We start from the raw sequence: 26,555 nt of genomic DNA, 5'->3' as shown, positions 1-26,555 counted from the left end.
CAGAGCACCAGAGCTGTGACTCCAACAGAGGAGTGAGGCACCAGCACACTGCGTGTCTTTCTGGGAGTCTGAGGTGCCCTGTCCTCTATCGTAACATGCATCGTAGTAACCTGTAAGGCCTTAAAAACAAACCCCAAAATCCAGTGACATATCTTGTCTCATCCTGCCCCAAGGAGCTTAAACAGTTGTGAAATTTGTAGGCCTATATGCTTGTGTTGATCCACTCTACACATAAATGAGTTGAACTTCACACATCGAGAAAGAACCACCACAAAACTGAAAAGAAGCATATCTTTGCTGCAGAACAAGTCCTCATTTGCTATTATCGTCTGCCCATCCTGACAGGATAGATAGTTCAGTTCAGCAAATTTATTTCAAACCTGCACACAGCTCTTTTAACAACAGACATAAAAATATATCTTGGTTTGAAAAGGGGATGGATGAAGCAAAAATGTTTAAATTTCCAACCCCCCAGATAGATAGATAGATAGATAGACAGATAGACAGACAGACAGACAGACAGATAGATAGATAATCTAAACTAATTTATCCAGTAAAGGACTCAAAAACAATTCGGAGTGGATCAAGTCGAAGCTTTTATTTTGACACTTCAGACCGGAAACACATGCAGTAATGAGACGTGTATGAGAAATCTGTACATTGATCGGCTGTCAATAATTCATAAACACTGACCCCTTTTCAGTGAGGCTGACACACAATTAACCAGACTGTTGAGGAAAGTCCAGCAGTTAAACATGAAAGTTCTGGATAAAGACGAGCTGCAGGTCGCTGAACAAGTTTTGCTCCAACACTTACCGAAGAGCTACAAGGTAGACAGACAGCAGCGAAGCATGTTATTCTCTATGTCAGTAAATGTCTAATGTCAGCTCTAAATGTTTCTATTCAGGTCTACGGTTTCATACATGCTATCAACAGGAACAAACCACCTACACAGCAGCTAGTCGTTGATTCGTGGCCTGATTTTAAAGTCATTATTTGTCGACCTGATCCCATGGTGAGTTCACGTCCCACCGGACAACTGGATACACTATTCACAGCTTTGTCAGGTTGGAATTTTCTTGTAATAGAGGAAGTATTCCCATTCTTTGAGTAAACGTAACAGTGCATGAGATACAGTGGATTATTAAGAGTGAAGTTGTTGCTCTTAGCGACTTTATATTAAATAATCATCAACTATATTAACTGCCAACTATTCTGACAACTGATTTGTTTTGAATATCCTCCAGCTTTTAAAATGTCAGTGTTTTCTGGCTGCTTCACTCCTGTGTTACAGTAAACTGAATATTTTTGAGATGTCAACAAAACAGAAGTTTTGGAAGATTTTTGGAAACACTGATAAACATTTTCACTATTTTCTGGCATTTTATCAACAAAACAGCTTATCAAGTATTTGAGGAAATCCATGACAGTTAAATCGACAATGAGGATAAATTTTAGTTTCAGCCCTACTTGATAAACAGATTTATGGACAGGAAATACGCCTGAGGGATGTTGAGATGATTACTATAACAGAAAAGAGAGAGAAAAAACAACACTGTTCTGATACACGAATCTGTTTCCGGTTTGTGGAGTTTTTTTCCACTAATCTAAGCTTAAAATTGAACTACCAAATACCTCAAAGTGGCACTGCAGTACTTGAGTAAATCTACTTTCTACTATTGAATTTTGGTATGCTACATGATTGCTAAATGTAACATCTACTTCACAGAACAAGCGTGCCCTGGACTTCAGGAAAAAGGTTTCATACTACAGCATGGATGAACAGATTTTAAGGAAAATGCTGACAGAAGAAAATGCAATTGACTGGAGCACTTATTTCCTAATTGGAGGTAAGTTTAGGGTACTGCAAAAACAAAACAAAACAAAAAATTACCATTTCATTTTTCGCTCATTTACTTGATAGTTGTTCGTAATGGTTTATGCATAAAATTTCACCAAAAACAGAATGAGCAAAATATGCTAAATTATCATTGTTCCCCCCACCAGTTAACTGATAAAATGATAGTATAAGGCATTCATGGATCAGTAGTAATATATTTGTACTGTAATATACAAATAGTAATAAAATTAAATAGTATCTTCACTTTTTCAGGTACATTTTGCTGGTAATTGGAGTTTTTTTTTTGATAATTTATTCTGAGTATAGGAAAGAAATACTAACATCACTATGGGGATGATCCATCTCAAAGAACAATAATTGAATATATGAAACATTTTTTGTCCCTCAGGATTTGACTTTTCTCATGCACCTATGCTCAAGGAAGTGTCCTCTGACAGAAAAGTCAACAACAGAATCTTTACTTTGGTGCATCTTTTGCATTTGCCAGACATCAACTATCTGCTCCCACCAGCAGTCGACAGGTATAGTCAGATAATTAAAATGTATTTTATAGGTCCCATATGGTGAAAAGTCCATATTTATAGAGCTTTATTGTTGTTTTAAACTTGGAGGTATAAAGCAAGAGCTGTTAACATATAAAGACGTTTACTTCTGCCATTCTTCATTATAATCAGGGCTTATACAGTCATGGTAAAATGAACCATCTTTGCAGTATTTTGTGCTGAAAATCTGAAAGACACATTCTGGGGACATGTGAGATTTTGATTTATTTGCTGAACAGGAGCACAGTATGGGACCTTTAAAAGAAATCTGTACATATGTCACTTACAGCTGCATCAGAGAAAGTAAATTAAATAGATTCTTCACTTACATGAAAGCTTATGCATTTTTCTTTACAGTGAGCTTGAGTCAAGGGTTTCATCTCTTAACCTTTCCCATGTGGACTTGGTGAATAAAACATGGAAGTTTGGAGGGAACGAGCAGAGTTACATGACCATTAAAAATTTCATCAGCAACTTCCCATCAGGCTGCATCACGGATGGCCAGGGTGAGCCGGTGTCCTGGATTCTGATGTATGATTACTGCGCCATGGGTTTGCTGTACACTCTGCCAGAGCACAGAGGAAAAGGCTATGCCAAAGTGTTGGTCAGCACCATGGCCAAGAAGCTCCACGCCGAGGGCTACCCAGTGTACTCCTTCATAGAGGAGGACAACATTGTATCTTACAAACTCTATAAAAACCTGGGCTTCATTGAGGATGCCTCTTACAGGGCAGCATGGTTTGAGTTCAACTTTTGACTTGGCATCTCTTAAACATAAGGCAGATAAATATAAACAAGCTTTCTTAACATGAAAAAATATGATTAAAATGTAAAGTATTGCAAGTCAAAGGTGATTATACAGATATGTAATGTTTTATTTTTAAGATGTTTTCAGTGATGGAATTGTAATCACTCTTGGTCTACAGTACATTTCAAGATGGAGTTTATAAGCTTCCCAAAGCACTACATTAAACTTGGACCAAAACAGTTTAAGTTTAGTGTAAGAGATCTTGATTTAAATAAATAATACAACAATAAGGACATTTTTTTCATACCATGCATACCCTACAGTGTCTAAAAGAGAGATCCAAATGAAATTGAGCTGTATTAATTTACTCTTTGCTTTCTGTTAGCGCTGAATAATTATAAAAAATCAAACACAAACAAACAGTACCCTCTATTACTCTGTAGAGTAGTAGAGGGTACTGTAAAGATGAGAAACACATGCAATAAATGGATAAAATAAATAATGTGTTGCTGACAGTGAAGTGTAAATACTGAGCAGTCACAAGACAAGTTGTATTATGAAGAGAGGAGCTGAATCTGTTACTGTTATTACCGGAAGAATGAGGAGGACATCAGTGCTGCTCTTCCTCACAGTGATGGAGAGAAAACTCTTCACCTCAGACAACCACAGCTGGATGTTCATATTCTCTGCAGCTCTTAGTCCATCAGACCAGATGTTCCCAACAATCCAGACCAAGACTGGAAGGAAAAGACACTAATAGTGAACAAAATATCTACAAGGTTCAAATATCAGAGTGACCACAACAGGGTATGAATGTAACACAATAGACTATTATGTTTTTGTCCTATTTTTTTAATCTTCTGGAAATGCTTGTTTTCCTGCTTGAGGCCAAATAATATTTTACTGCCTTAAATGGACAATAAAGTTTATTCTTTTTCATTCTAATGTATCATTTGCATAAATATGACCTTCATAGTTATCTGACCATACATTGTTGTGGAGAACACACTGCTGTTATCATTAAATAGCAGCAGAAAGTACCAATCAACTTTGTGGTTTAGTGTGATGGTGGGTAGACCTCAGTAACACCACTGTTTCTGAAGGATTATCATTTCAACAGATGTTTTTCTCAGTGAAATGAACAGAAGCTGTTAAAAAAAAAAGTCTGAAGCAAAGAACAGAGATATTAAACTCAGAACTGAACTATTCTTCATTCATTGAACTGAGAACTCTCTTACTAACATTCATTAGCAACAGAGTTCTGTGGTTGAACGTTAATGTACAATAATTTAAATCTGCTGATCATTAACGAACAGCATGTCGAGACAGCAGTGATCAATCCGTTATCAACTGTGACCTGCAGGCCATTTAGCTACAGCTAACAGTTAATTAATGGGTCAATATATAATTGTGTGACTTTTTGTAACATAGCTGACAGGTGTCATAGTTGGCATTTTTGCTGTTTCAGGCCTAAAATCAACATGGCCAACCTATAACCAAACACCACATGGCATTTTTACAGAAATATTCTTCTAAATATTATATATACAATTTAATAAAATTGAAATTGAAAGTTATTTATGAAGATATTGTAGGAACACTGTCCATACTTGACTCACACACTACTTTATATTAAATACTTAAGAATGCCTTGGTGTCTTGCCAGTCTTTACTTCAGGAGGAAACAACATCATGTGGAGCAGGTCATGTGATTTGACATTAACACTCTTCCTTGATAGGTGTTTTTGTAATGGGTAACTTAGTTGAGTGATTTCTCAGACACAGACACAATTTGTTATTTTCCATATAAAATGTTATATATTGCAAAAAAAAAAAAGAAATATCTGTCATGATGATCTCAACTTCATAAAAACAGCACAATCAGAACAATCTCATAGTAAATGGACTTACTCTTATATAGCGCTTTTCTACTCATCAGAGTACTCAAAGCACTTTTACAACAATTGCTCCCATTCACCCAGACATTCACACACTAATGTGCAGGTTGCTAATCAACCTACAACATCAGTCAGTACACATTCATACACTGGTAGGCAATTCGGGGTTCAGAATCTTGCCCAAGGAAACTTCGGCATGCAGCACATGACTAGACGAGAGCGGGAATCGAACCGCCGACCCTTCGATCATTGGACGACCCGCTCTCCACCTGATCCACAGCCGCCCCACTACTACACTACAGTACTATTGTTTAGTTTATTAGAAGGTGGTTGTTATTAAATTCAAACAGTTATTTAGTTGGCATTTTAGTGATATGATATCCAGTCATTTTTTATTGATAAGGGATTATTTCCATAATAAATAATTCAGCATGATCACAATGAACATAGAAAATATTAGTTGTTTTTTTAAAAAATAAAAATGTAGGGAAGACATATCCCATGGACTTCAAAAGTCCCTCAATTATATATTGACCCCAATTTATGACACTGATAAACCTGATTTAGCATCACTGTTAATACTAAGTCAGTAAACGTAATCTGAGATTTACATAACAACTTTAAAACACGATGCTAGAACATGTTTACCATCAGAGGTGCCAGTCTGATGTTACAGTTACTTCAGCTACGGTAACGTAGATCACTGCTTTGTCCAGATGTGGAGAAGAGTACAACAAGTAACAAAGATGACTTTAACACTTACCTGTACTGTACAGGTAAACTGTACAGGCTGTACAATTTATCTTCACTTTTGGAGGCTAACGTTGTTAGCAACAGCGTGTACATGTCGATGAACAGCGTCAGTCAACAGCAGAAGCCGGTAAATGTGGACGGGACAGAGACGCCTCAGCTCTCAGTCTGTCTGACCAATCACTGCTCTCCGGCTCCGTCCTCTCCAAGATGTAAACAAGGAAGTAGCAAAATTCTGGCCGTTTGCGTCATAATACAAACATGGTTTGCGTGCGGTCTCGCGCATAGAGCGCGAACTCGTGAAACGTCATCAGTCGGAGACTCATTTTCTCAGTGCAGAAACCAACGTCTTTATTATAGAGTCTGAGTATGAGACATCTGGTGCATTGATCGGCTGTCAATAATTCAGAAAGACTGACCCATTTTTTAGTTGGACAGACACACAGGATAAACCAGACTGTTGAGGAAAGTCCAGCAGTCAAACATGAAGGTTCTGGATAAAGACGAGCTGCAGGTTGCTGAACAAGTTCTGCTCCAACACTTACCGAAGAGCTACAAGGTAGACAGACAGCAGCGGAGCATACTATTCTAGGGTGACCAGACGTCCTGTTTTACCAGGACATGTCCTGTTTTCACATTCTGTCTTGGCCGTCCTGGTTGTTTTTTATAAAGTGATGAAAATGTCCTGGTTGTCATTGTTTTTCATTGGGCCACTAATTTGACCGGCTCTAGGACGCACTCTGCAGCTGTCGTGCTGCATGTGACGTAATTTTTGTTAAAGGTAGATGTATTATTTATTTATTTATTTATTTATTCTAATACAGAAGAGACATTATTTCTATCATTATTTCATTCGATATTTTTGAAACTTGTCATAATGTTGAGTAACTTCTGAGAAGCCTGTCTGAATTTGTGTTTTCAGTTATAGATGATATAATATAGCAATTTTCTATCCATACAGAGGAGTCATACTTTAAATGTATTGAAATTATAAGGCATCTTTAAGTCAACTTCAAATATCATTTGAATATTTCATTGAGGGGTTGTGTCCTGGTTTTCAGGAATCAAAATATTTTCACCCAAGTTATTCTGTATGTCAGTAAATGTCTAATGTCAGCTCTAATTGTTTTTTATGCAGGTCTACGGTTTCATACATGTTATCAACAGGAACAAACCAACTACACAGCAGGTGGTCGTTGATTCCTGGCCTGATTTTAAAGTCATTATTTGTCGACCTGATCTCATGGTGAGTTCATGTCCCACCGGACAACTGGATACACTATTCACAGCTTTGTCAGGTTGGAGTTTTTCTTGTAATGGAGGAAGTTTTCCCATTCTTTGAATAAAAGTGCCAGTGCATGAGACACAATGGATTATTAAGAGTGAATCTGTTGCTCTTAACAACTTTAGATTAAATAATCATCAATGCTATGAAGCTAATCGCCAACTATTTTGACAACTGATTTGTTTAGAATAATTAAAGAAAAAGTCTAAATCCTCTCACTTTTTAAATGTCAGTATTTTCTGGCTGCTTTACTTCTCTGTGAGAATAATTTGAATATCTTTTGGTGGTCAACAAAAGAAGATATTTTACATCTTACATTAACATTTTCATTATTTTCTGACATTTTATCAACAAGACATCTAATCAGGTAATTGAGGAAGCACATGACAGTTTATTTGACAATGAGAGTAATTGTTAGTTGTAGCCCAACTTGATATACAGATTTATGGACAGGAAATATGCCTGAGGGATGTTGAGATGATTACTATAACAGAAAAGAGAGAACACAACAACAAAAAACATTGTTCTGATACACAAATCTGTTTCCAGTTTGTGGAGTTTTTTTCTATAATCTATGATTTTTCATGACATTTCATGTCAAAATATGCCAGATGTTTTCGGGAGTAAAGTAACTAAAGTAGTGAAATATACAGTGTAACAGAAAATATAATACTTCCCGATGAAATGTAGGAGAGAGGAATTATAAAGTGCATAAATTAGAAATACTCGAGTAAATGACCAAATACCTCAAAGTGGCACTGCAGTACTTGAGTAAATCTACTTTCTACTATTGAATTTTGGTATGCTACATGATTGCTAAATGTAACATCTACTTCACAGAACAAGCGTGCCCTGGACGTCATAAAAAAGGTATCATACTACAGCATGGATGAACAGATTTTAAGGAAAATGCTGACAGAAGAAAATGCAATTGACTGGAGCACTTATTTCCAAATTGGAGGTAGGTCTAGAGCACTGCAAAAATAGAAAACATTACTATTCCATTTTTCCCTTTTTTTCCTCATTTATTTAATAGTTGTTGGTAATGGTTTATGCATAAAATTTCACCAAAACATATGGCCAGCATATGATATTGGATATTGAGATATTGATTGATTATTATTCTACAACCAGCTAACCGATAAAATGATAGTATAAGGCATTCACGGATCAGTAATTTATACATGTAATATACTTATATACTGTAATATAAAAACAGTAATAAAATTAAATAGCACCTTCACTTTTTTCAGGTACTTTTTGCTGGTAACAGGAGTTACATCCTTTTAAACTGTGTTGTTTTGATAATTTATTCGAAGTATAGGAAAGAAATACTAGCATCACTGTGGAGATAATTCATCACAAAGAACAATAACTGAATATGAAACATTTTTTGTCCCTCAGGATTTGACTTTTCTCATGCACCTTTACTCAAGGAAGTGTCCTCTGACAGAAAACTCAACAACAGCGTCTCTACTTTGGTGCATCTTTTGCATTTGCCAGACATCAACTATCTGCTCCCACCAGCAGTTGACAGGTATAGTCAGATAATTAAAATGTACTATAAAGGTCCCATATGGTGAAAAGTCCATTTTTGTTGAGTTTTGCTGCAGCTGCTTCACAGTCCACCAGCTTTATTTACATTCTGGAGTTACTTAGGCTGACTTAAAAATGTCTCAGCCACAACCAAAGTGAACCAAATGTTCGGCTGCTGATTGCAATAGTGAACACAGGAGTCTTTATGCACTCCCAGCATCGGAGGAGCTGAAGACTCAGTGAACAACTTCTGTTTTTGACAGCGATGACACAACAACAATAGGTTCTAAATAGAGTTTTATACATTGTCTAACTTGCAATACCACAATCCGAAAATCTTTAGCGTTACCACATGGTATGGGTTATGCTACCATTCGCTTTGATGGTACGCCCACAGGTCCAAGGTTTGTGGAAATTATAACACGAAAAGACATTTAGAGAAATTGGAAACTCAAAGTCAGACTGGAAACCAATAAACAAGGATTGGGTGAGTTATTATATTTTCATTTCACCTGCTGTTCTTCAGTGGAACCTAAACTTAGCCAGTGTTTACATTAATTTGCATCTCTCCTGCTCCATGTGCCCACATATGCTGCATTTTAACACTGACAAATTTCTAATAAAGCTGTTGTCAATGTAAATATTTTTCTGTTTCTGTTGTCAGAGATTGTAGAGAGTGTGAATTAGTGAAAGTTGGAATAAAAAGTCCTGATCACACACACTCACTAACATCTGAGTTAACTGCCATGCAAACAACTGTTTTGCTCCAGTTTCTCAGTCACAGACTCAGAGAGAGTCTTCTTCCTGAAGGAGGCACAGAGAGCAGAAATCTAAAAGACACATTCTGGTGATATGAGATTTTGATTTATTTGCTGAACAGGAGCACAATATGAGACCTTTAAAAGAACTCTATACATACGTCACTATCTGCATCAGAGGAAGTAAATTTGAATTGTTTCTTCACTTACATGAAAGCTTATTCCTTTTTGCATTACAGTGAGCTTGAATCAAGGGTTTCATCTCTTAATCTTTCCCATGTTGACTTGGTGAATAAAACATGGAAGTACGGTGGGAATGAGCGGAGTTACAGGAATATTAAAAATCTCATCAGCAACTTCCCATCAGGCTGCATCACGGATGGTCAGGGTGAGCCGGTGTCCTGGATTCTGATGTATGATTACTGCGCCATGGGCATGTTGTACACTCTGCCAGAGCACAGAGGAAAAGGCCACGCCAAAGTGTTGGTCAGCACCATGGCCAAGAAACTCCACGCCGAGGGCTACCCAGTGTACTCCTTCATAGAGGAGGACAACATGATATCTTACAAACTCTTTAAAAACCTGGGCTTCATTGAGGATGCCTCTTACAGGGCAGCATGGTTTGAGTTTTTGATTTAACATCTGTTAAATGGCTGGTATTTCTCAGATAAATATGATCAAACTTTGTTAGCATGAAAAAATATGGTCGAAATATAAAGTAATGCAAATCAAAGTTAATTATACAGATATGTACTGTTTTATTTTTAAGATGTTTTCAGTGATGGGATTGTAATCACTCTTGGTCTACAGTACATTTCAAGATGGAGTTTATAAGCTTCCCAAAGCACTACATTAAACTTGGACCAAAACAGTTCAAGTTTAGTGTAAAAGATGTTGATTTAAATAAATAATTCAACAATAAGGGCAATTTTTCATAACATGTATACAGTCTTTAAAGGAGCGATTCAAATGAAATTGAGCTGTATTAATTTACTCTGCTTTCTGATAGTGCTGAATAATTATAAAAATCAAATACAAACAAACAGTATCCTTTATTACTCTGTAGAGGCTACTTGGCTTTACACACCAATACAAATAACAATTGTTCTGGTTCTCCAAACTAAAGACATTTCATGCATATCACAGAAAGTATGTTCTCATTTGCACAGTACTGTCAAAGCTACAATGGGTTTTCAATGTGAATTTCAAATAAAACACTTTTAATGTCCTCTTTTCTATTTTCATAAATGCAACAAAGGTTTTACAGTCCTAAGACAGGATGTACAACAGTTTTCAAGATCTCTGTGTTTTATCTGGCTTTAACGGTTTGAGGTACAGTGAATTTTGTAGATCTGGGTTCATAGGCTGTGGTTTTCGAGAAATAAGTGGTAAATTTAAGGGAATACTAACATAAAATGGCTTAGTGGGGTGTGTAACCACCATATGTGACAGAACAGCTTCAGTGCAGTTTGGCATTGATTCTCCAAGTATGGAATCACCAGGGTAAAACTCATTGTACCTAAAGATATTCCTTCATTTGGTGTTTCAATGATGGTGGTGGAGAGCACTGTCTGACACAGTCCAAAACTTTCCATGGGTGTTTAACTGGGTTGAGATATGGTGATTGGCCATTTTCATACGAATACTCACACTTTAAGGTTCAGCCTAGTTTAGTCTGGCCTAAAGAATTCAGGGAAATCTAAAAACAAGCTTAGTTCAAAATCGCCTTTGTTTGTTTTCCGAAGCAACATTTCGCTAGCCTTGCTGCGCTAGACAACCCACGGCAACGAATTTAATTCTCTGCCAGGGTGGGTCTACCTCCATAAGGCTCGAGGCTGGATGCTCCTAAAATTGGCCGGACGAATCACCATGAAGTGTAGAGTCAGAAGGCGGGCATAACTAAGTGATGACAGAGGCGCGACGATTCTGACAGAAACAAGCGGCACACAATAAACAGTTATCTTTTGACTCGGCTTTGGCCACAGCCCTTAAAGATTTGAAGCTAAAATTCAACTTGAAAGATAAACAAAGGACGGCACTGAAGTGTTTCATTGAGAAGAAAGACGTATTTGGACTTATGCCGACAGGATATGGCAAATCCTTAATATACCAGTTGGCTCCACTGGTTGGGAAGCTAATGGGACTTAGCCACAATCCGCCCGCGCTCTAGGAACTACGTCAGCCTATTTGTTGCACTGATTGGTTGTATACCTACCCAATTGCTGCAGAGTGATTTGAAAGACAACCTTTAAGTCCGCCTCCCTCCCTGTCGAGCGGTCCCAGACCCTTGTGCCTTCAGAACATGGGTCTAGCGCGGCTAGGCTAACATTTCACAAGTTTTCTGGACAGCTGCATGGAAACACAGCTACTGTTTATACTGAAACACAAGACAACTGAGCCACCTCTTGCTATTTTCTAAGTCGCGCAACTTTTTATTTTAAGTATGTACCACAGCTTCCCTTACAATGTGCATACTGTTTAATGTAGTATGCATGCAAATGGTACATACCTTAAACTGTGATCATTGCAGGCTTTAGTGCAAAATGATCTGTCATTGAGTTCTCGTGGGAGCTTAAACTTGTTTACATTCGCATAAGTCATGATGACGTACACCACATAACAGTGCATGGCTAGAAAAGTATGCTAGCTTTAATACTGCAAAATCTGACTGGCTGTAGTAGGACACCCTGGTATTGTCGGTCTACGTCATTTGACATAGTACATATGGGGACACACTAAATCATTTTTTGGCATAATATTTGGTATGACAAGGAAAGTATGTATGCGTAATGTGAGTAGTAGAACACACCCTTTGTGACTGAAGCTCCTGCCATCCGTGTCCCAACACTGAACCCTCTTTCAGAGTCAGTTCTTTCGCTTTAGTCATTGTGAGACACAATCAGTCAACTGAGCCCGCACAACATCTTTATACATGTACAGAGCATGACTGGATGTTACCTGTTTAATTGTACCATGCAGATCCTCTGTGTGGATGAATCTGCATTTGTTATGTTTCTCCGTTCATTTATCCGGATTTTCCTTTAATTTGTACCGTCTATTCCAAAGATTTTTTTTAAATGTCATAAATCTGAAAAAGAAAACCTCTTTGCAACAAGTGTGTGAGCTGCTTTGGAAGTTGTAGCATATAAAACACAAGCTGTTGTTCCTTTCCACTCACAACCACGGTAACTCCATGCGCACAACTGTGTGGAAAGTGCTTATCGCAACTTCAGGTTGAAGAACAACACAAAGACCGCCCAGTTAGCAGTCCTCAGCGCTGCACTTCGCTCCGGTTTCCTAGAAATATACCATAACTAAACAACTGACCATGGAGCTGACGGATGATCAGCTGAAAGTGGCTGAAATTGAACTGGAAAGATATTTACCTCGATCTCAGCAGGTTTGTACACTCAGATCTACCACATTAAAAACCATGGGCTCCCGGTCTAAATGTTGGTTTTGTTGCTGTCGCGTTTTAATGTTCAAAGGCTGTTCTGTGGATTCAAATGTAGTCGTGTTTCATTTTTTAGATCTACGGATTTGTGGTCCTCCGAAACAGAGTCAAATCAGACCCAGTGCAGATTTTTGTGGACAAGTGGCCACAGTTCAGTGTTGTTTTCTGCAAACCATTCTGTAAACAGGTACGCATGTGCATCGAAAACACTCACATTGAGCTTCTGTGTTTTTGCATACAGTATCTTTCACGTTTTGTTTTTCGTGCAGGAAAATGATCCTTTCAGAATTATTTTCGTCTTTGCAACCGATGAAGCTGTTCTGGAGGAAACCCTAAGGAAGTCTTCTCTTATTGACTGGACCAGGTATTTTGGTCTTGGTAATAAAAACAATTATTTATATTCTTTTTTATTATCTCTGAATAGTATTATGGAAGGCAACTCAATTATGTTTTTATTTTACCAGCAAACTGCTGGCACGACTGTATTTTGGGTGATTTCAATGTATTTTAATTTACTGATTTCAAATTTAAAAAAATACATCACTCAGTAACATGTCACTAACTGATCTTCTACTAAATGTCATATAATCTCTTCTGATTTCAACCGTATTCCATTTCATTGTGTTCAAAGTCCTCCATTGTTAAGGCATATCATTTAGTGATAGTGAGATATGACACCATGTTGTCATATTACTATACCACAAAAAGTAATGAGGGCAAAGATCTCCACTTTAGTGTCATTATATAGCACTGTAAAGAGAAAATGGCTTGAAAGAGAATCAACAAAAGCTCAGAGCAACTTTGAATGTTTTTTAGTCCTTTAAATACATAAACATTTACACATTTATGGTTTAAAAGCACCTCTGATAGAGCAAGTGGAGTCTTTATTCATGTTATAAGGCATTTTATCAATAAAATGAATATACATTGTATAATTACAAATTAATTTTCACACATTACAGCTTTTGATTGTTCCTGTTTAAGGAATGAACAATTCTCACATGGAGATACTCAAAAAAATGGCATCGGAAAAAAATGTGCCCTGCAGGAAAATATCAGTGTGTCATCGGATGAGACTGGAAGACATATCCAAGCTTCCCCCTATAGACAGGTAGGACCTATCCATGTTATCACATCATCAGTCAGTGCATTATTTTAGGTTACATAATTATTAATAAAAAACAAAGCTTCTGCTCTTAAAAGCTACTTGCTCTGCTCTGCATCAGCTCGGGGATCTCGCTGAGCTCCCTGGATGAATCGCACATTGGTTTGGTGTCTCAGACATGGAAGTTTGTTGAGCATGAAGGAGCTGTTGGGATGATCCGCAGGATGATTTCAAACTTTCCCTCCTTCTGTGTGCTGGATGCTGACGGACAGCCCGTGTCGTGGATCCTGACTTATGATTCGTGTGCCATGGGAATGTTGTACACTCTGCCGGAGCACCGAGGGAAAGGCTACGCCAAAGTCCTGATCAGCAGCATGGCCAAGAGACACCATGCTCTGGGCCACCCAGTGTACTGTTTCATAGAGGAGGAGAACACGACCTCTTACAGGCTCTTTACAAACCTGGGCTTTACTGAAGATCCCTCATACAGGGAAAGCTGGTTTGAATTCAACTGATTTTAAATATTCAATAAAAGTAATATCCTGTGCCAAAGATCCCAGAATAATATGTTATGGTTCAAGTCTGCGCTCATTAAACCTGCCTTCGTAGCACAGAAAATACAAGAGCTGAAATGGAAATGCAAGTCAGAAATTTGGTTGTTATTGTAGGAGCAAGTTATAAACTTGGTGTAGGTCTTTGCAGACCATTCCAGACACATCTCATCTGTTTTCTGGCAGGGTGCTGGAAGCATGACTGGCTCTGAAATGAACACAAAATCTTAATGTGAATTATGTGCACTTAAAAATACATTGCTTAATTGTTATTGTTTATTGCTGTGGTTACTCTGATTCTACGTGTAAAATAAATAAGTCTTTTGTTGCCATTTTTGGTGTTTTAAGCCTTTGATGGGTCAAAAATGGCCCATATTCAGTGGAAAATGGGTTTCTCTTGACCCATGTTGTGCATCAAAGGGTTACATTACTATGTAAATATTTATTCAATTAACAATTTGAGCTATAAAAATCTAAATATAAGAAGAACTTTGATCTGTTTGATTTTAGTTTCCTCTTGCATCACTAAATCAATAATCAACATTTCAGTCTGACTGGTTTGTAACACCAAATACTACAACATTATGAAAATCTGTCCATTTATTTCTAAATAAATGTAACCTGATATAACTTTGGAAAGAGTAAACAATCCTGTTCTCACTGCTTTACCTTTTTTCTGTGAATTCTTCAAGGCGTAGCAACCAAGTCTTCCAGTACTCCAACATAACCTCTGAGCTGAGCTGGTGAGCATGGGCAGGTGAGCCGTCCTTATAGGCCACGACAATGAGTCCATTTTCAACCTGCAATGAGAAGAGATTAGTGAGTGTGTGACTCACTCAGGCAGATGCAGAAGCCATAAAGTTCAGGAACTGTAAAGAAATGAATCCGACTTCAGGCTGAGAGATAGGACAAGAAGCTCATTACATCATTTGTCTCAATAGATCACCTGGTATTTATAGTTGCCGTCATTGTTCAAAGCCCCAGCATAGGCTGCCACTTGAACCGGGTTGTCGTATGTGTTGCTTAGGAATGGTTTGGGTTTATCTGATGTCTTCCAGTCAATAACACAAAGTACACCCCTGCAGACAAAGTGGGCTGTGAGTATAGGGAGAAAAGTCATGTCTAGAAATGAAAAAGTAGTTCACTTTGGTCTGACGATTTTTACCTGTACCGAGCAACACAGTCCACAATTCCCAGATAGTTCAGTGTACCATGTTGTACAGTGCTTTCAATGGCTCTCACTGCACTGACGTCCTCTAGTACATGAGAGATGCTCTCCAGGTATCCCCGTACTTCAGGTGGATACTCTGGTGTCTCTGAAGGATCTCTGTCCTTCCATGCTGCACCTGATGTCAGAATGTCCTCCAGAGCTGAATGGAGAAGCTTCCCTTGTCTAAATAAATCTGAGTACAACAACTCTGAGTCACTTTACATACACTTTACATACATTTACATGGGAGGAACACTCAGAACATAATGTGTAATCTGAGAACAGCATGGATACTTACTCTGACTGTGTTCTTTGAAGCCTTCCTCTCCCAGTTCTGCTATCATTCTCCTCTTCCATCTCTCCAGGTAGAAGATCTGCTCTGGGGAAAGAGTCTGCTGAAGGATTCTGGTCACACTCGGCACGAAAGATCTGCCCTGTCCTCTGTTTAACGAAATCCGGGCTGGAAGTCCTGACTCCGGCTCTTCTGTGTCTACAGTCTCCTCACAGTTCAAGAAGGGATGCAGGGTTTTCGGTTCCCTCACCTCTGGTCTTGTGGGAGTCTGAGCTTTAACAACAGGTCCATAGATGTGGTCGTCTTCTGCTTGGAGGGTCTCGGGGGTTTGGGAACTGACCCTGGAGGACATGACGGACTTCACCAGAGAAGAGTAGCGCTCACTGTCCACTGAACTGTACGGGCTGCTTTTTCTGGATGTTTTGAGGCAATGACAAGCAGAAAAGTGGCTCACACAGAGGGAGGTGCTTTGAGGCACAGCGGACAAAACACGTTTAAGAGCGAACATTCTGGCGGCTTTAACGCAACAAGCTCAGAAGACTAAAATATATTAACCAAGGAACTACAAACTACTGAAGAGGTTTCGACGTTTTTAAAGTATATTTACAGTTTTTTTGTCTTCATTTTAACACCGGTACTTGCCCTGACATGTTCCAGTGTAACTCGCCCTACAAACACAACTGTTTCTAAACGGCGCGCCTTTTTGGTTGCACAAACTTCCGTTGTTGGGATTTGAAGCAAAAACTACATTACCCAGTAGGCAAAGTGTATCATCGAAATTCATCCGTGTGGTTGTTAACAGTGGGTGGTACTCATTGTAGTCACTTTCATTCACTTTTTCCGCTCATTGTTGTCTCCCTAGTCCATTACCTAACGATCTTAAAGTGGAATTTTGCTGTTTAACACTAAGTTCCCGTAAAACTTTAGCTGTATCAACCCACAGGTACATAAATGCGAGATGATTGATCAGATCAAAAACCAATAGCAGCTTGTGTGAAATAGATACTATCCAGTCATATTCGGTTAAGGCGGGATTTATTCTTTCATCATCAGGATGGGGCGAAAAAACGATTTGACAGCTTGTTAGGAGGCTAACCAGCCACTGGAGAGACAGCTTCCTGCATACAGTTTTGTTATTTGGGTTGGCCTTTTCTTGCCTTTCGGTAGATTAAAGTTCCACCATGACATCCATAGACGAAAGCAACAAAGACAAGGTGAGTTGAATGGGGTTTGGCATGTAAACTGCATCAAAAGTCAGCCCCGGGTAGTTTGAAGATAGCTAACGTTAACGGTCGCTGCTCTCTGGCTAAGTTACTGAGTTGTTTTCGGTCTGCATAACGCTAGCATCAAGCTAAAGCTAGCTATCGTTTTATCGACAAAGCTATCGAGAAGTGTATTTGAACTAACATGTCTGCTGACAGAAAGTTTTGTTTGCTAGTGTGACCTCCCTTTCCTGATAGTGAACGAGTCAACACATGCATCGTTAAACGCTAACCGTTCATTGCAACATGTAAGGTTAAAAGTCACGTAGCCGGTTTATTCCACAAACCTGTGCCTTTGCGTTTATACTCCATTAAAGACTTGTTGTGAATATAAAACTAGTAGCATTCTGACTGATATGGATTCACAGTAATACTACAGGATGTGGTTTTGTGGTACGTGTTTATTGTTATACTATAAGACAACAGATCAACATGATTGTGGGTCTAACTTTTAAGCCCAGGCAGGACTGGAGCATGTACCTCCAGGCTATTTAGCCAACACCAGCCCAGGATGCTTAATTCATGGGAGAAAAACTTGCAATGCTACAGTTCTGTGCATTTCTGATTTCTGAGGGCCCATGTACATGTTAGAGAAAGTGTTTTTAAAATTATTTTTGGAGTTGTGTGGTTTGAGATTAGGTTCTATGTTAATCTAACTTCAGTAGTACATGTTGAATTAGAAAGACGCTGATGGTTTTGGGCTCTCAACACTATAGCTGCTAATAGAACATTCCTTTGAACTCTTTGTATATTGTCACATGAGAAAAGACTGTAGAAACTGAGAATTTGTAGAGATGCTTGACAGGTTTAAGATTTTTCTGATACTGTTACATCTGAGAAACATGGGTACAGAGTAAAAGAGATAGCGTATGCACATCCAGTACTATATTTAGGTCGAACACAGACAAAACAGTCAATAAAAGAGAAATGTAGAGCACACACACATGGAGATACAGCACCCAAAACGGTATTGAGTAATTATTGAGTCCTGATGAAGACCTGGTTGAGTGGAAACGTTGCTTATTTTCCAACTCATACATTTTGGGAATTGTACTTCCATGTGGAAACTATTCTAAAATGAATTTTGATCCATAATTGCACATTGTTGAAGTATTATTGAACCGATATTCAAAATGAAACTGTTGTAAGCTGTGCTGAATAAACGGTCTAGGTGTTTCCCCGCATGCAGTCCCACTCTACAATTTAAACCCAAAGTTCCCTAAAAGAAACACCAGAGCGGAAACATTGTAAATGTTAAATAAACAAACTGAAGTCATAAAACAGGGGGCTTGTTATTGCAAATGATCACACTTGTATATAGCATTTTGTAACCCTACCTTATAACCATCAAACCTACAAAGCTGCTGCAAAAGGCACTACCCAGACTTGTTGAATATTTCTTGATAGTCGCATTAAAAACTTTGTCAAGAATTTTTACATATTGAGTGATAGTTTTTGTGCGTAAAATCAGGCAGCTAATTCATATTTTTCTCTATAACCTTGTTTTTTCTTTCTCCCTAGTTGCGTTCTGTGTCTGTGGACTTAAACAATGATGCCTCTCTTCTCATTGACATTCCTGATGCACTCTGTGAAAGGGACAAAGTAAAGTTTACAGTTCACACAAAGGTAAACAAAAATAGTTTGTAGCCCATAACACTGACATGTTCCTACACATAAAATGAACCCAAAACCTTTAAAATATTCTGTAATGGTATACTGACAATGTCTTTACAAATGAACTCTTTCCCCAGACCACACTTAGCTCTTTCCAGAAGCCAGAGTTCTCTGTTCCCAGGCAGCACGAAGACTTCATCTGGCTACATGACACTCTGGTGGAGACAGAGGACTATGCTGGCCTAATAGTGAGTTGAAAAACTTCTAGACACAACTGACGTACATGGACAAAGGCTGTAATATCATAATTTGTCTTTGGCGGCTGTATAATCCATGAAAAGAAATGATGTCGATGCCATGCAGGTTTATTGTTATGTGTTTTTGAAATAAATGTTTATACTATTTTACTAAATTACACCATTTATTCTGACATGACTCTTTAATTTATTTCTTGCATTGTCATTCACAGATTCCACCAGCACCCCCGAAGCCTGACTTTGAGGGCCCAAGGGAGAAGATGCACAAACTGGGGGAGGGTGAAGCCACTATGACAAAGGAGGAGTACACTAAAATGAAGCAGGAACTGGAGGCGTGAGTGTGACACTTCAACTGTGTATTGCATTGTATCATTTTGTGTCATGTCAATAAACCTACATGCCATATTGTTTGAATAAGATATTTTATCTGTGTAACATATTCCTTTTTTATGCTTTTCAGTGAGTACCTGGCTGTGTTCAAGAAAACTGTTCAAGTGCACGAAGTCTTCCTGCAGAGACTGTCTTCTCACCCCATTTTAAGCAAAGACAGAAACTTCCAGATTTTCTTAGAGTATGACCAGGATGTGAGTTCTTCATAATGCTGACTTCCTTTCCTGGGCTGTCAGTTGGAAAGAGAGGAAGTAGAGTTTACTGGAGACTTGTGACACATGGCTTACATCCTGCTGTGATCAGCAGTTATGCTTATCTATGTAGTTATTCAGTGGCTGGTGTTTGCGAACAGAGCTTGGCTAACACTTTATATACTATATCTAGGTTGTAGTGTCATAAAGGAGCGTAGAGCAGTAACACTGTGATGCAAAAGCAATGAACTATTGGTACAAGCGCAAACATTTCTTGAATTCTCACAGCATCTCATAATAATCTTTTATAAATACGTCATATTCTTGTCATTTTAGCTCAGTGTGAGGAGAAAGAATGCCAAGGAAATGTTTGGAGGATTCTTTAAAAACATGGTGAAGTCAGCGGATGAGGTCCTTATCTCAGGAATAAAGGTGGGGCTTCTGTATTATCTGCTTACAGAATACGTAGGACAGCATTTCAGATACAGTGTTGTGGCCACTTCTCCAGTTACCTTTGTGTGTTTTTGTGTGCTGCACAGGAGGTTGATGACTTTTTTGAGCAGGAGAAGACGTTCCTGCTCGACTACTACAGCAAGATAAAAGACTCCACTGCCAAAGCAGAGAAAATGACCCGTTCCCACAAAAGTAAGAGAGCGTTTTTACCCTTACAATTACAATTTTACATCGGATTTGTGTAAAACAGCTTAATATTAAAGTTATGTTTAAAATTTGCATGGCTTTAATTGCTATTTCTTGATGTTGCAGATATTGCGGACGACTACATCCACATCTCTGCCACTCTGAACAGTCTGTCTGCTGACGATAGTACAGGAAATAAAAAGTGAGTGGAATACATAATTTTAAAATTAACATGTGATTGTAGAGATTTTCATGTTGTGGCTTTGTTTTTTTTTTCTTCCCCTCAGGAACCTGGAGAAGTTGTCGGATCTGTTTGAAAAGCTCAGAGTAAGTAGAAGCTCATCTACCAACAAAGAGAGACACCTGAAAATGTGTCTCTCAATTTATACATAACATTATGGAATCTACTAAATGCCTTTGTTTGTGTCTCTGCAGAAAGTGGAGGGAAGAGTCGCATCTGACCAGGAGCTGAAACTCACAGAGCTGCTAAGATACTACATGAGAGACATCCAGGCTGCTAAGGTGAGACAAGATGTGCAGTGTTAATCATCCCCGTCCTTCATGAGGTAACCCGAATGAAAATTTGGAGGTGAAATATGAAGAGAAAATAACATGTCTTGCAGTTGAGCAGATGAAATACATAAGAGGAGTGTATCTCTTAGTGAAATGTAGTTCTAAGTCAGCTTGCTCTGTCGCCTTATTGCAGGATTGTAACAGTGACTGAACAATGTCACATTTTTGTTCTCCAAACTAATCAGGTTTTGAAGCATTAGGTGTTGCATTGCTTCTTTCAGTTGCCTATTTTTTCTTTTGTTCCCCTTGTAAAACTATTTCAAACACGTCTGTTAGGACCTTCTGTACAGGCGAGCCCGTGCGTTAGCTGACTATGAGAACTCTAACAAAGCCTTGGATAAGGCTCGACTGAAGAGCAAGGACATTCCCCAGGCAGAGGAACATCAGCAGCACTGCCTGAAGAAATTTGACAAGCTCTCAGAATCTGGGAAGAAAGGTTTGTGCATTCAAGCGTAACATATGCAGATTTATTCTGTGTTTGTCTCTTTGTTTGTAAAATGCTGTTCACTGCACAATGTTATCCTCAGAACTCACCAGCTTCAAGGGCAGACGTGTCGTGGCCTTCAGGAAGAACCTCATAGAGATGGCTGAGCTCGAGATCAAACATGCCAAGGTGAGCAGCACAATATAGGAAACTTTTCCACAGGGGTGTGTAGCATCTTGATTATGTTATCTAGTGTGGTAATGTTTCCACTAATGAAAAGTGCTGTAACATTCCCATCGGCACATACTCTTTCGTCTGTAGTCTAATGAAGATGAAGTTTAGTAATCAGCTACCATAGTGAGCACAGTGTGATTAATTCATCTTGTACCTCCATACTTCAAAGTTTATAAATGAAACATTATAAATTGGTACATACAGAGAATTTAACACACAGTGGAATTGACAAACCACCTGAAAAAAATATGATTTTTGATAGTTTCCAGCAGCTTTCACCTACTTCAAACTGTAGTGTGGAACAAAAAAACAACTGTTTACTGATTAATTGCTGGTGGAGGCGACTGCACAATCTCATGCAGGAAAACTGCATTTAGTCGGGCCATCCTTTCTTTCACAGCATCATATCAAAGGAATTCAACATCAAAATCAATTAGACAGTCCACATCTTAGTGTTAATTCACCATAATTTCACAGATTGGCTTGTTGAGTATATTAACACAGATGTCCTCCTCCAGCTGTAGCAAGATTATACTATGCTATACTAATATATCTGGATTATTCCCTCTCAAACCATCATGCAGCTTCTGCTCAGCCATCTTTAATTTGCTTGTATTTTTTTTAATAATGAACTGTAAATATTTAAATGATTTCTGTGAAATTTCACATTGATTTCTGAAATAGTTTTCAAAGTAATTTTTATCTGGAAATACTCTCATCTGAACATCAAATTTCAAGAAAGATGTGCGGACAGTGGGTCAACTAGAAATAAAAAAAAAAAAACCTTGGAGAATGTTTCAAGGTAAAATTCTCAGATATCTTTAGAAAATATAAAGATTATATGGTTTACAAAATTAATAAAAATGCACCCATCTATGTCCTACAATGTGTTATGCTGTTTAAAAGTGTGTTTATGTTCTGTTTATACCTTAAATCTTTACCGGATAAGTAAATAGATGGGAAACAACATACACTGACTCTTTTCAAATCAGTAAACTGAAATTTAAGTGATCCAGACAGTTCTGGGAAAAAAGTAACAGATACGGGAATGCTGTCAGCCTGAGGCACAATGACAGTTTTTAGGACTTTAAACAGAATCGACTCTGTTATTCAGGAATAACTAAACAAGTTACTTCTGTCTCCACAGAACAATGTGACTCTATTGCAGGGGTGCATTGAGCTGCTCAAGACCAACTGACGTGTTTCAAGTATTTCTGCCCTACCATCACCAAGTGACCAGTCATAGCAAATGGAAACCTGGTGTCCCCGGGGCCTTGCATGGACATGACTCCAAGCCCTCTCTCTGCTCTCACCTGGGTCTGATGCCACTTTAAACCCCTGCGCAAGACTAAGTGTCTTGTAAGCACAATGTCTTCATGTTTACAGACTCCCTGTCCTCTTGTCTGTGGTCCATCTTTTTCCATTATTTACGGAAGTCTAGCCCGATGGGAATGGCTCCAGAGAAAGAGGCTGCCAACTTTACGGTCTTCCATATTTTTACAGCACCAATATATGTGATTTTTCTTGCTTATGAATATAGTACACTTCTTGCCTTTCTGATCACATTTCTGCCTCCATTCTGACTCTAACCTTCTCCTATATATATATACACTTTTACATAACTTTTTGAAAGGCTCAGAGAATGTTTTTTTCGTATTTCAATAGTCCCAACCATTTTTTTCAGATTTATGTGCTTATTCTGTTTGGACTTTGCTGTTTGAAGCAAACTGAGTGCCTGGAAAAACATCCTCGTGCTCTGCATTCCTGTGCTCTGAGATTAGTGTACAACTAGTAAAGAAACTCATGACTGACTAAGAAGACTAGAGATCTTCAAATGCTCAAAAATAGCTGCATTTCTCTTCAGGAACAGGACATTGGTTCGGTCTCCACATTCTTGTTTGTGATAAGTGGCTTCAGATTCCACTTTTTCACAAATGCACATTAGCTTTGTAAATACGAATGAATCATAGAAGATTTGAGCAAGAGATTGTTGGGGGGGAATCATCCAGAGTAGGCTATTTGAGCATGCTAGTATAGCAATATTCACTGCAACACACTGTTCTGTCTGTTCTGCAGATTTTTCACCCCAGACAACTCTTCCCATTCACTCTTTCCTTTTCAGTGTGCAATTACCATTGTTTCTTAATTTTGCCATTTGTTACCAAGTTTTATACATCAGACCTGATATATCTACCAGATCCTCTAAACAGATTATTTCAAACAATTATTTAAAAAAAAAGATGCACTAAGAAGATGAGAAATACTTTACAATCATCACCAGGCTGAGTGGAGTGTTATAATAATGCATTATAGTTTTTTAAGAAATTGAATGTATTTCTAATGGATTCCAACTGTGCGAAATCCTTTACATGATGCTTTTTCTTACAGAACATTAGCATTTTATAAATTTGTGATAATGGCATTGAATAAATCCTACTTTCCCAAGTTTGATCTGTGCCATTCTGTATTTTTTTTTTACTGCTTATGAGCTTGTTTTTATGTTACACGTAGAAACTGTAAAAGTTAGTGATTAGCTTTTACAAGTTTCTTCTTGGAAAAAAAAAGTCTGTATTTTGAAGACCACACATATCATACCACTAGGTGGCAATGTCCAGCTTACCAGTTGTGTGTTTCCACTAAGTGTAAGTATGTGAGTCCTTGAATTTAAACACAGCTGTGTGCATGCTTGTGTTAAATCCATTGACCGCTGTGAATCCTGGAATGGGACAGTGTGGTGTATTAGGTAAGCTTTGAGGAAATGCCAGGGGGCTCATGGGAATTACCACCACCAAAATGCACACTGCATGTCCTACTTTACGAGCAGCACTAAGTAGTAAGAGTTGAACAAATAACCTGCGTAAAAGACAACAGCTCAGGTGGAAGTAAAGTTTCTTTATCTAGCTGATGAAGCGCCTTTTGCTAGTATGCATTATAGTCGAAATATATTTAGCTACATATATAAATCCAGCAGTTAAAAAAAAAAGAAAACGAGCATAGATATGGAAATAATTTTCACCATTATTTTTCTATTTTCCACAAAGTGCTGTGAAGAAAATCCTAATGCTACAAATATGTTCTTGGGAGGTTATGGTAGTAGTGCTTAATGTCACTCTTCCCAGCTCTAAAGTAATTCCACAGACACAGCAAGAGAAACAAAGCTGTAACAATCGTGTGCATTGACAGAATATACGGTACCTGTCCACACTGGATTTGTCAATATTGGCAATCCGTGTCATGCCTGTCACCCTGACCCGTAGGATCTCCTCCTCCACTGATTGGATGAAACCACAGGCTGTAGCCAATGAGACTAAAACAAATTATCAGTACAAACAAGTTAGTTTGCCAGTTGTGGTCAGAGCAAACATTATTTCCAAGCATAAGCATTAAAGAAGCAGTGCTGTGATGGATCCAAAGAGCAAGGCCTCTCTTTGGAACACGCCTGGATAATACGATGCCCAGACTTTAATATGAGAGATAAACCCTCTTCTCATACAGTTTCACTTCCCTGCAGCTACTAATCTGACTGTATCAGTATAAACAAGAAAAGTATCAGACGTACATTTAGCCTTTTCATGTTCCTTTTGTGTCGCTGTAGTGTGGTGATAAAGAATTTCCTCAGTTCTTCTCTAATCTCAGAAGCAAAACTTCCGAGGCAATAATGCATTGTGTAATCTGGCTGTGCAAACCGATGTGAAGGAACAAGTGTGCTTGCTTCAAAGACTTACTTTGCTGATTTTATGAATTTCCTTATCTTCCCTTAGGCACGCTTAGATAATTTACAGGCTTTTAATGGATGATACGGAGTAAGATTTTGCACATTTTTAGAGCTTTTGGAGATACTGTCAGTGATTTACCATTAACAATTGATTCCACACTATCTTTATGATCCTATTCTTGATCCTATCCTCATGTCAGACCAGGATTTTGGGAACACATAATGAAGGCTGTAACAAAAAAGGCAGCTAACAGAAGAAAAATGCTGCATCATTGCCCATTTTTCTGCTGTGTCATGTTACAAAATAAAAAAAATGGCGTTGAGTCGACTTTGGCTGAGGTCATGGTTGGATGAGCTGCAACATCACCTTACGCTGTCTGCCTGTGAAAGCACCTGAGCATATCCTGCAGCTGTGCACTGTTGAGTCACGATAACTGTCGACAGAGGCCTTGGAGCAGGACTTGGAGGCATGGTGCATGAAAGCCTCCTCAAATAGAAACCTATGTCCTCTGAAGGGACTTGCTATGAAAAAACAAAAGTGCACCTGCAGGGCCTGCTGACGTAACCGAATCCTCTGTGCTTCCTAAGTGAAACGGAACGGGATGTTTCTTCCTGATGTTTCTTCACAGATGCAGATTTTTAAATACTTTTCGTCTACCTTTTCAAACTTCTGGGTTACACCAGCAGCTACATTCATATTTGTAGCATGAAAGCTTGAACATGAGCATCTTAAAAACTGTATTTTCCTCCCCTACCAAAGCAATTCTGTCACTGGCACGACACCAGAATGCCAAACCTTTTCTCAGTTAGCACACCCTGCACTGTTTGTTTGGTATTTTGCATATATGCACGCAATCCTAACACAACGACATCTCAAATTATACATAACTGGCACGAATGGCAGCCAAGGTATTTCAGCTCATTACACAGCAGAAATACTTCTGATGTAATGATCAGTATTTCACATTTGATTATGCTATGCTGTGTAAGTACAAGGCTGGTTATAATTATTTGAATTGTCTCGATACACAAACACTGGAGAGCAGATTTGGCCGGTGCTGAACCTTTAGGAGCTGGCAGAATGCAGAGTCAGTGTGAGAAAAAGGGAGTGAAAATGGCAAACAGCACCTACAGCAGAAATGCAAAGCAGAGGCAAAGTTACTGACTCCGATTTGTGTTTCTAAGTTTTCATGAACCAGTAGCCAAAGAAAAGATAGTGAAGATTTATTGACTGGTTTGTAGGCCAGGGTGCAACCACTTTTAATT

At 38.5% G+C, this 26,555-nt stretch overlaps 5 protein-coding genes across 6 annotated transcripts; 4 read left to right on the top strand and 1 right to left on the bottom strand.

Moving 5' to 3' along the window:
* The first annotated feature begins 589 nt into the window (after positions 1 to 589).
* LOC110950023 (glycine N-acyltransferase-like protein 3) lies at positions 590 to 4,090 on the top strand. Of its 2 annotated transcripts, none has more exons than XM_051959478.1 (5): positions 590 to 830; positions 908 to 1,015; positions 1,730 to 1,850; positions 2,250 to 2,382; positions 2,740 to 4,090. In XM_051959478.1, exons 1-5 carry the CDS (start codon positions 756 to 758, stop codon positions 3,158 to 3,160), a joined length of 858 nt encoding a protein of 285 aa, XP_051815438.1. In that variant the 5' UTR covers positions 590 to 755; the 3' UTR covers positions 3,161 to 4,090. The 2 variants fall into 2 exon arrangements, with proteins under 2 accessions (XP_051815438.1, XP_051815439.1); XM_051959479.1 differs by having other exon boundaries at positions 592 to 830; positions 2,761 to 4,090.
* Positions 4,091 to 6,221: 2,131 nt separating this feature from the next.
* Positions 6,222 to 10,606, top strand: LOC110949976 (glycine N-acyltransferase-like protein 3). Its single transcript, XM_051959480.1, has 5 exons — positions 6,222 to 6,358; positions 6,938 to 7,045; positions 7,925 to 8,045; positions 8,489 to 8,621; positions 9,618 to 10,606. Exons 1-5 carry the CDS (start codon positions 6,284 to 6,286, stop codon positions 10,015 to 10,017), a joined length of 837 nt encoding a protein of 278 aa, XP_051815440.1. The 5' UTR covers positions 6,222 to 6,283; the 3' UTR covers positions 10,018 to 10,606.
* A 1,861-nt stretch (positions 10,607 to 12,467) lies between these two features.
* On the top strand, positions 12,468 to 14,820 carry si:dkey-76k16.6 (uncharacterized protein LOC566817 homolog). The gene is made up of 5 exons (XM_022192404.2): positions 12,468 to 12,778; positions 12,909 to 13,019; positions 13,102 to 13,210; positions 13,817 to 13,943; positions 14,059 to 14,820. The coding sequence occupies exons 1-5, from the start codon at positions 12,707 to 12,709 to the stop codon at positions 14,450 to 14,452; spliced, it is 813 nt and encodes a 270-aa protein (XP_022048096.1). The 5' UTR covers positions 12,468 to 12,706; the 3' UTR covers positions 14,453 to 14,820.
* Positions 14,550 to 16,651, bottom strand: mgme1 (mitochondrial genome maintenance exonuclease 1). Its single transcript, XM_022192403.2, has 5 exons — positions 15,997 to 16,651; positions 15,654 to 15,891; positions 15,435 to 15,567; positions 15,158 to 15,288; positions 14,550 to 14,696 (listed from the first exon to the last, which is right to left on the bottom strand). Exons 1-5 carry the CDS (start codon positions 16,496 to 16,498, stop codon positions 14,657 to 14,659), a joined length of 1,044 nt encoding a protein of 347 aa, XP_022048095.1. The 5' UTR covers positions 16,499 to 16,651; the 3' UTR covers positions 14,550 to 14,656.
* A 6-nt stretch (positions 16,652 to 16,657) lies between these two features.
* snx5 (sorting nexin 5) lies at positions 16,658 to 24,025 on the top strand. The gene is made up of 13 exons (XM_022192402.2): positions 16,658 to 17,204; positions 18,774 to 18,878; positions 19,004 to 19,114; positions 19,336 to 19,457; positions 19,584 to 19,707; positions 20,041 to 20,136; positions 20,244 to 20,349; positions 20,470 to 20,545; positions 20,631 to 20,670; positions 20,779 to 20,865; positions 21,193 to 21,352; positions 21,444 to 21,529; positions 22,722 to 24,025. Exons 1-13 carry the CDS (start codon positions 17,172 to 17,174, stop codon positions 22,770 to 22,772), a joined length of 1,197 nt encoding a protein of 398 aa, XP_022048094.1. The 5' UTR covers positions 16,658 to 17,171; the 3' UTR covers positions 22,773 to 24,025.
* The last annotated feature ends 2,530 nt before the right edge of the window (positions 24,026 to 26,555 follow it).

The sequence above is a fragment of the Acanthochromis polyacanthus genome, chromosome 15 (assembly GCF_021347895.1).
Source record: "Acanthochromis polyacanthus isolate Apoly-LR-REF ecotype Palm Island chromosome 15, KAUST_Apoly_ChrSc, whole genome shotgun sequence".
NCBI lineage: Eukaryota > Metazoa > Chordata > Actinopteri > Pomacentridae > Acanthochromis > Acanthochromis polyacanthus.
The sequence above is the reverse complement of the archived record's forward strand: the minus strand, read 5'-3'. Positions and strand labels throughout refer to the sequence as shown.

Coding starts and splice junctions, on each gene's coding strand:
- LOC110950023 (XM_051959478.1), top strand. CDS start 756: ATGAAAGTTCTGGATAAAGACGAGCTGCAGGTCGCTGAACAAGTTTTG. Junction 1,851..2,249: donor CACTTATTTCCTAATTGGAG/GTAAGTTTAGGG, acceptor TTTGTCCCTCAG/GATTTGACTTTTCTCATGCA. Junction 2,383..2,739: donor CTCCCACCAGCAGTCGACAG/GTATAGTCAGAT, acceptor CTTACATGAAAG/CTTATGCATTTTTCTTTACA.
- LOC110949976 (XM_051959480.1), top strand. CDS start 6,284: ATGAAGGTTCTGGATAAAGACGAGCTGCAGGTTGCTGAACAAGTTCTG. Junction 6,359..6,937: donor ACTTACCGAAGAGCTACAAG/GTAGACAGACAG, acceptor TTTTTTATGCAG/GTCTACGGTTTCATACATGT. Junction 8,622..9,617: donor CTCCCACCAGCAGTTGACAG/GTATAGTCAGAT, acceptor TTTGCATTACAG/TGAGCTTGAATCAAGGGTTT.
- si:dkey-76k16.6 (XM_022192404.2), top strand. CDS start 12,707: ATGGAGCTGACGGATGATCAGCTGAAAGTGGCTGAAATTGAACTGGAA. Junction 12,779..12,908: donor ATTTACCTCGATCTCAGCAG/GTTTGTACACTC, acceptor TTCATTTTTTAG/ATCTACGGATTTGTGGTCCT. Junction 13,211..13,816: donor GACCAGGTATTTTGGTCTTG/GTAATAAAAACA, acceptor TTCCTGTTTAAG/GAATGAACAATTCTCACATG.
- mgme1 (XM_022192403.2), bottom strand. CDS start 16,498: ATGTTCGCTCTTAAACGTGTTTTGTCCGCTGTGCCTCAAAGCACCTCC. Junction 15,892..15,996: donor CTTCAAAGAACACAGTCAGA/GTAAGTATCCAT, acceptor TGTTGTACTCAG/ATTTATTTAGACAAGGGAAG. Junction 14,697..15,157: donor GAAGAATTCACAGAAAAAAG/GTAAAGCAGTGA, acceptor TGTTCATTTCAG/AGCCAGTCATGCTTCCAGCA.
- snx5 (XM_022192402.2), top strand. CDS start 17,172: ATGACATCCATAGACGAAAGCAACAAAGACAAG. Junction 19,458..19,583: donor ATGAAGCAGGAACTGGAGGC/GTGAGTGTGACA, acceptor TATGCTTTTCAG/TGAGTACCTGGCTGTGTTCA. Junction 20,866..21,192: donor GAGACATCCAGGCTGCTAAG/GTGAGACAAGAT, acceptor CACGTCTGTTAG/GACCTTCTGTACAGGCGAGC.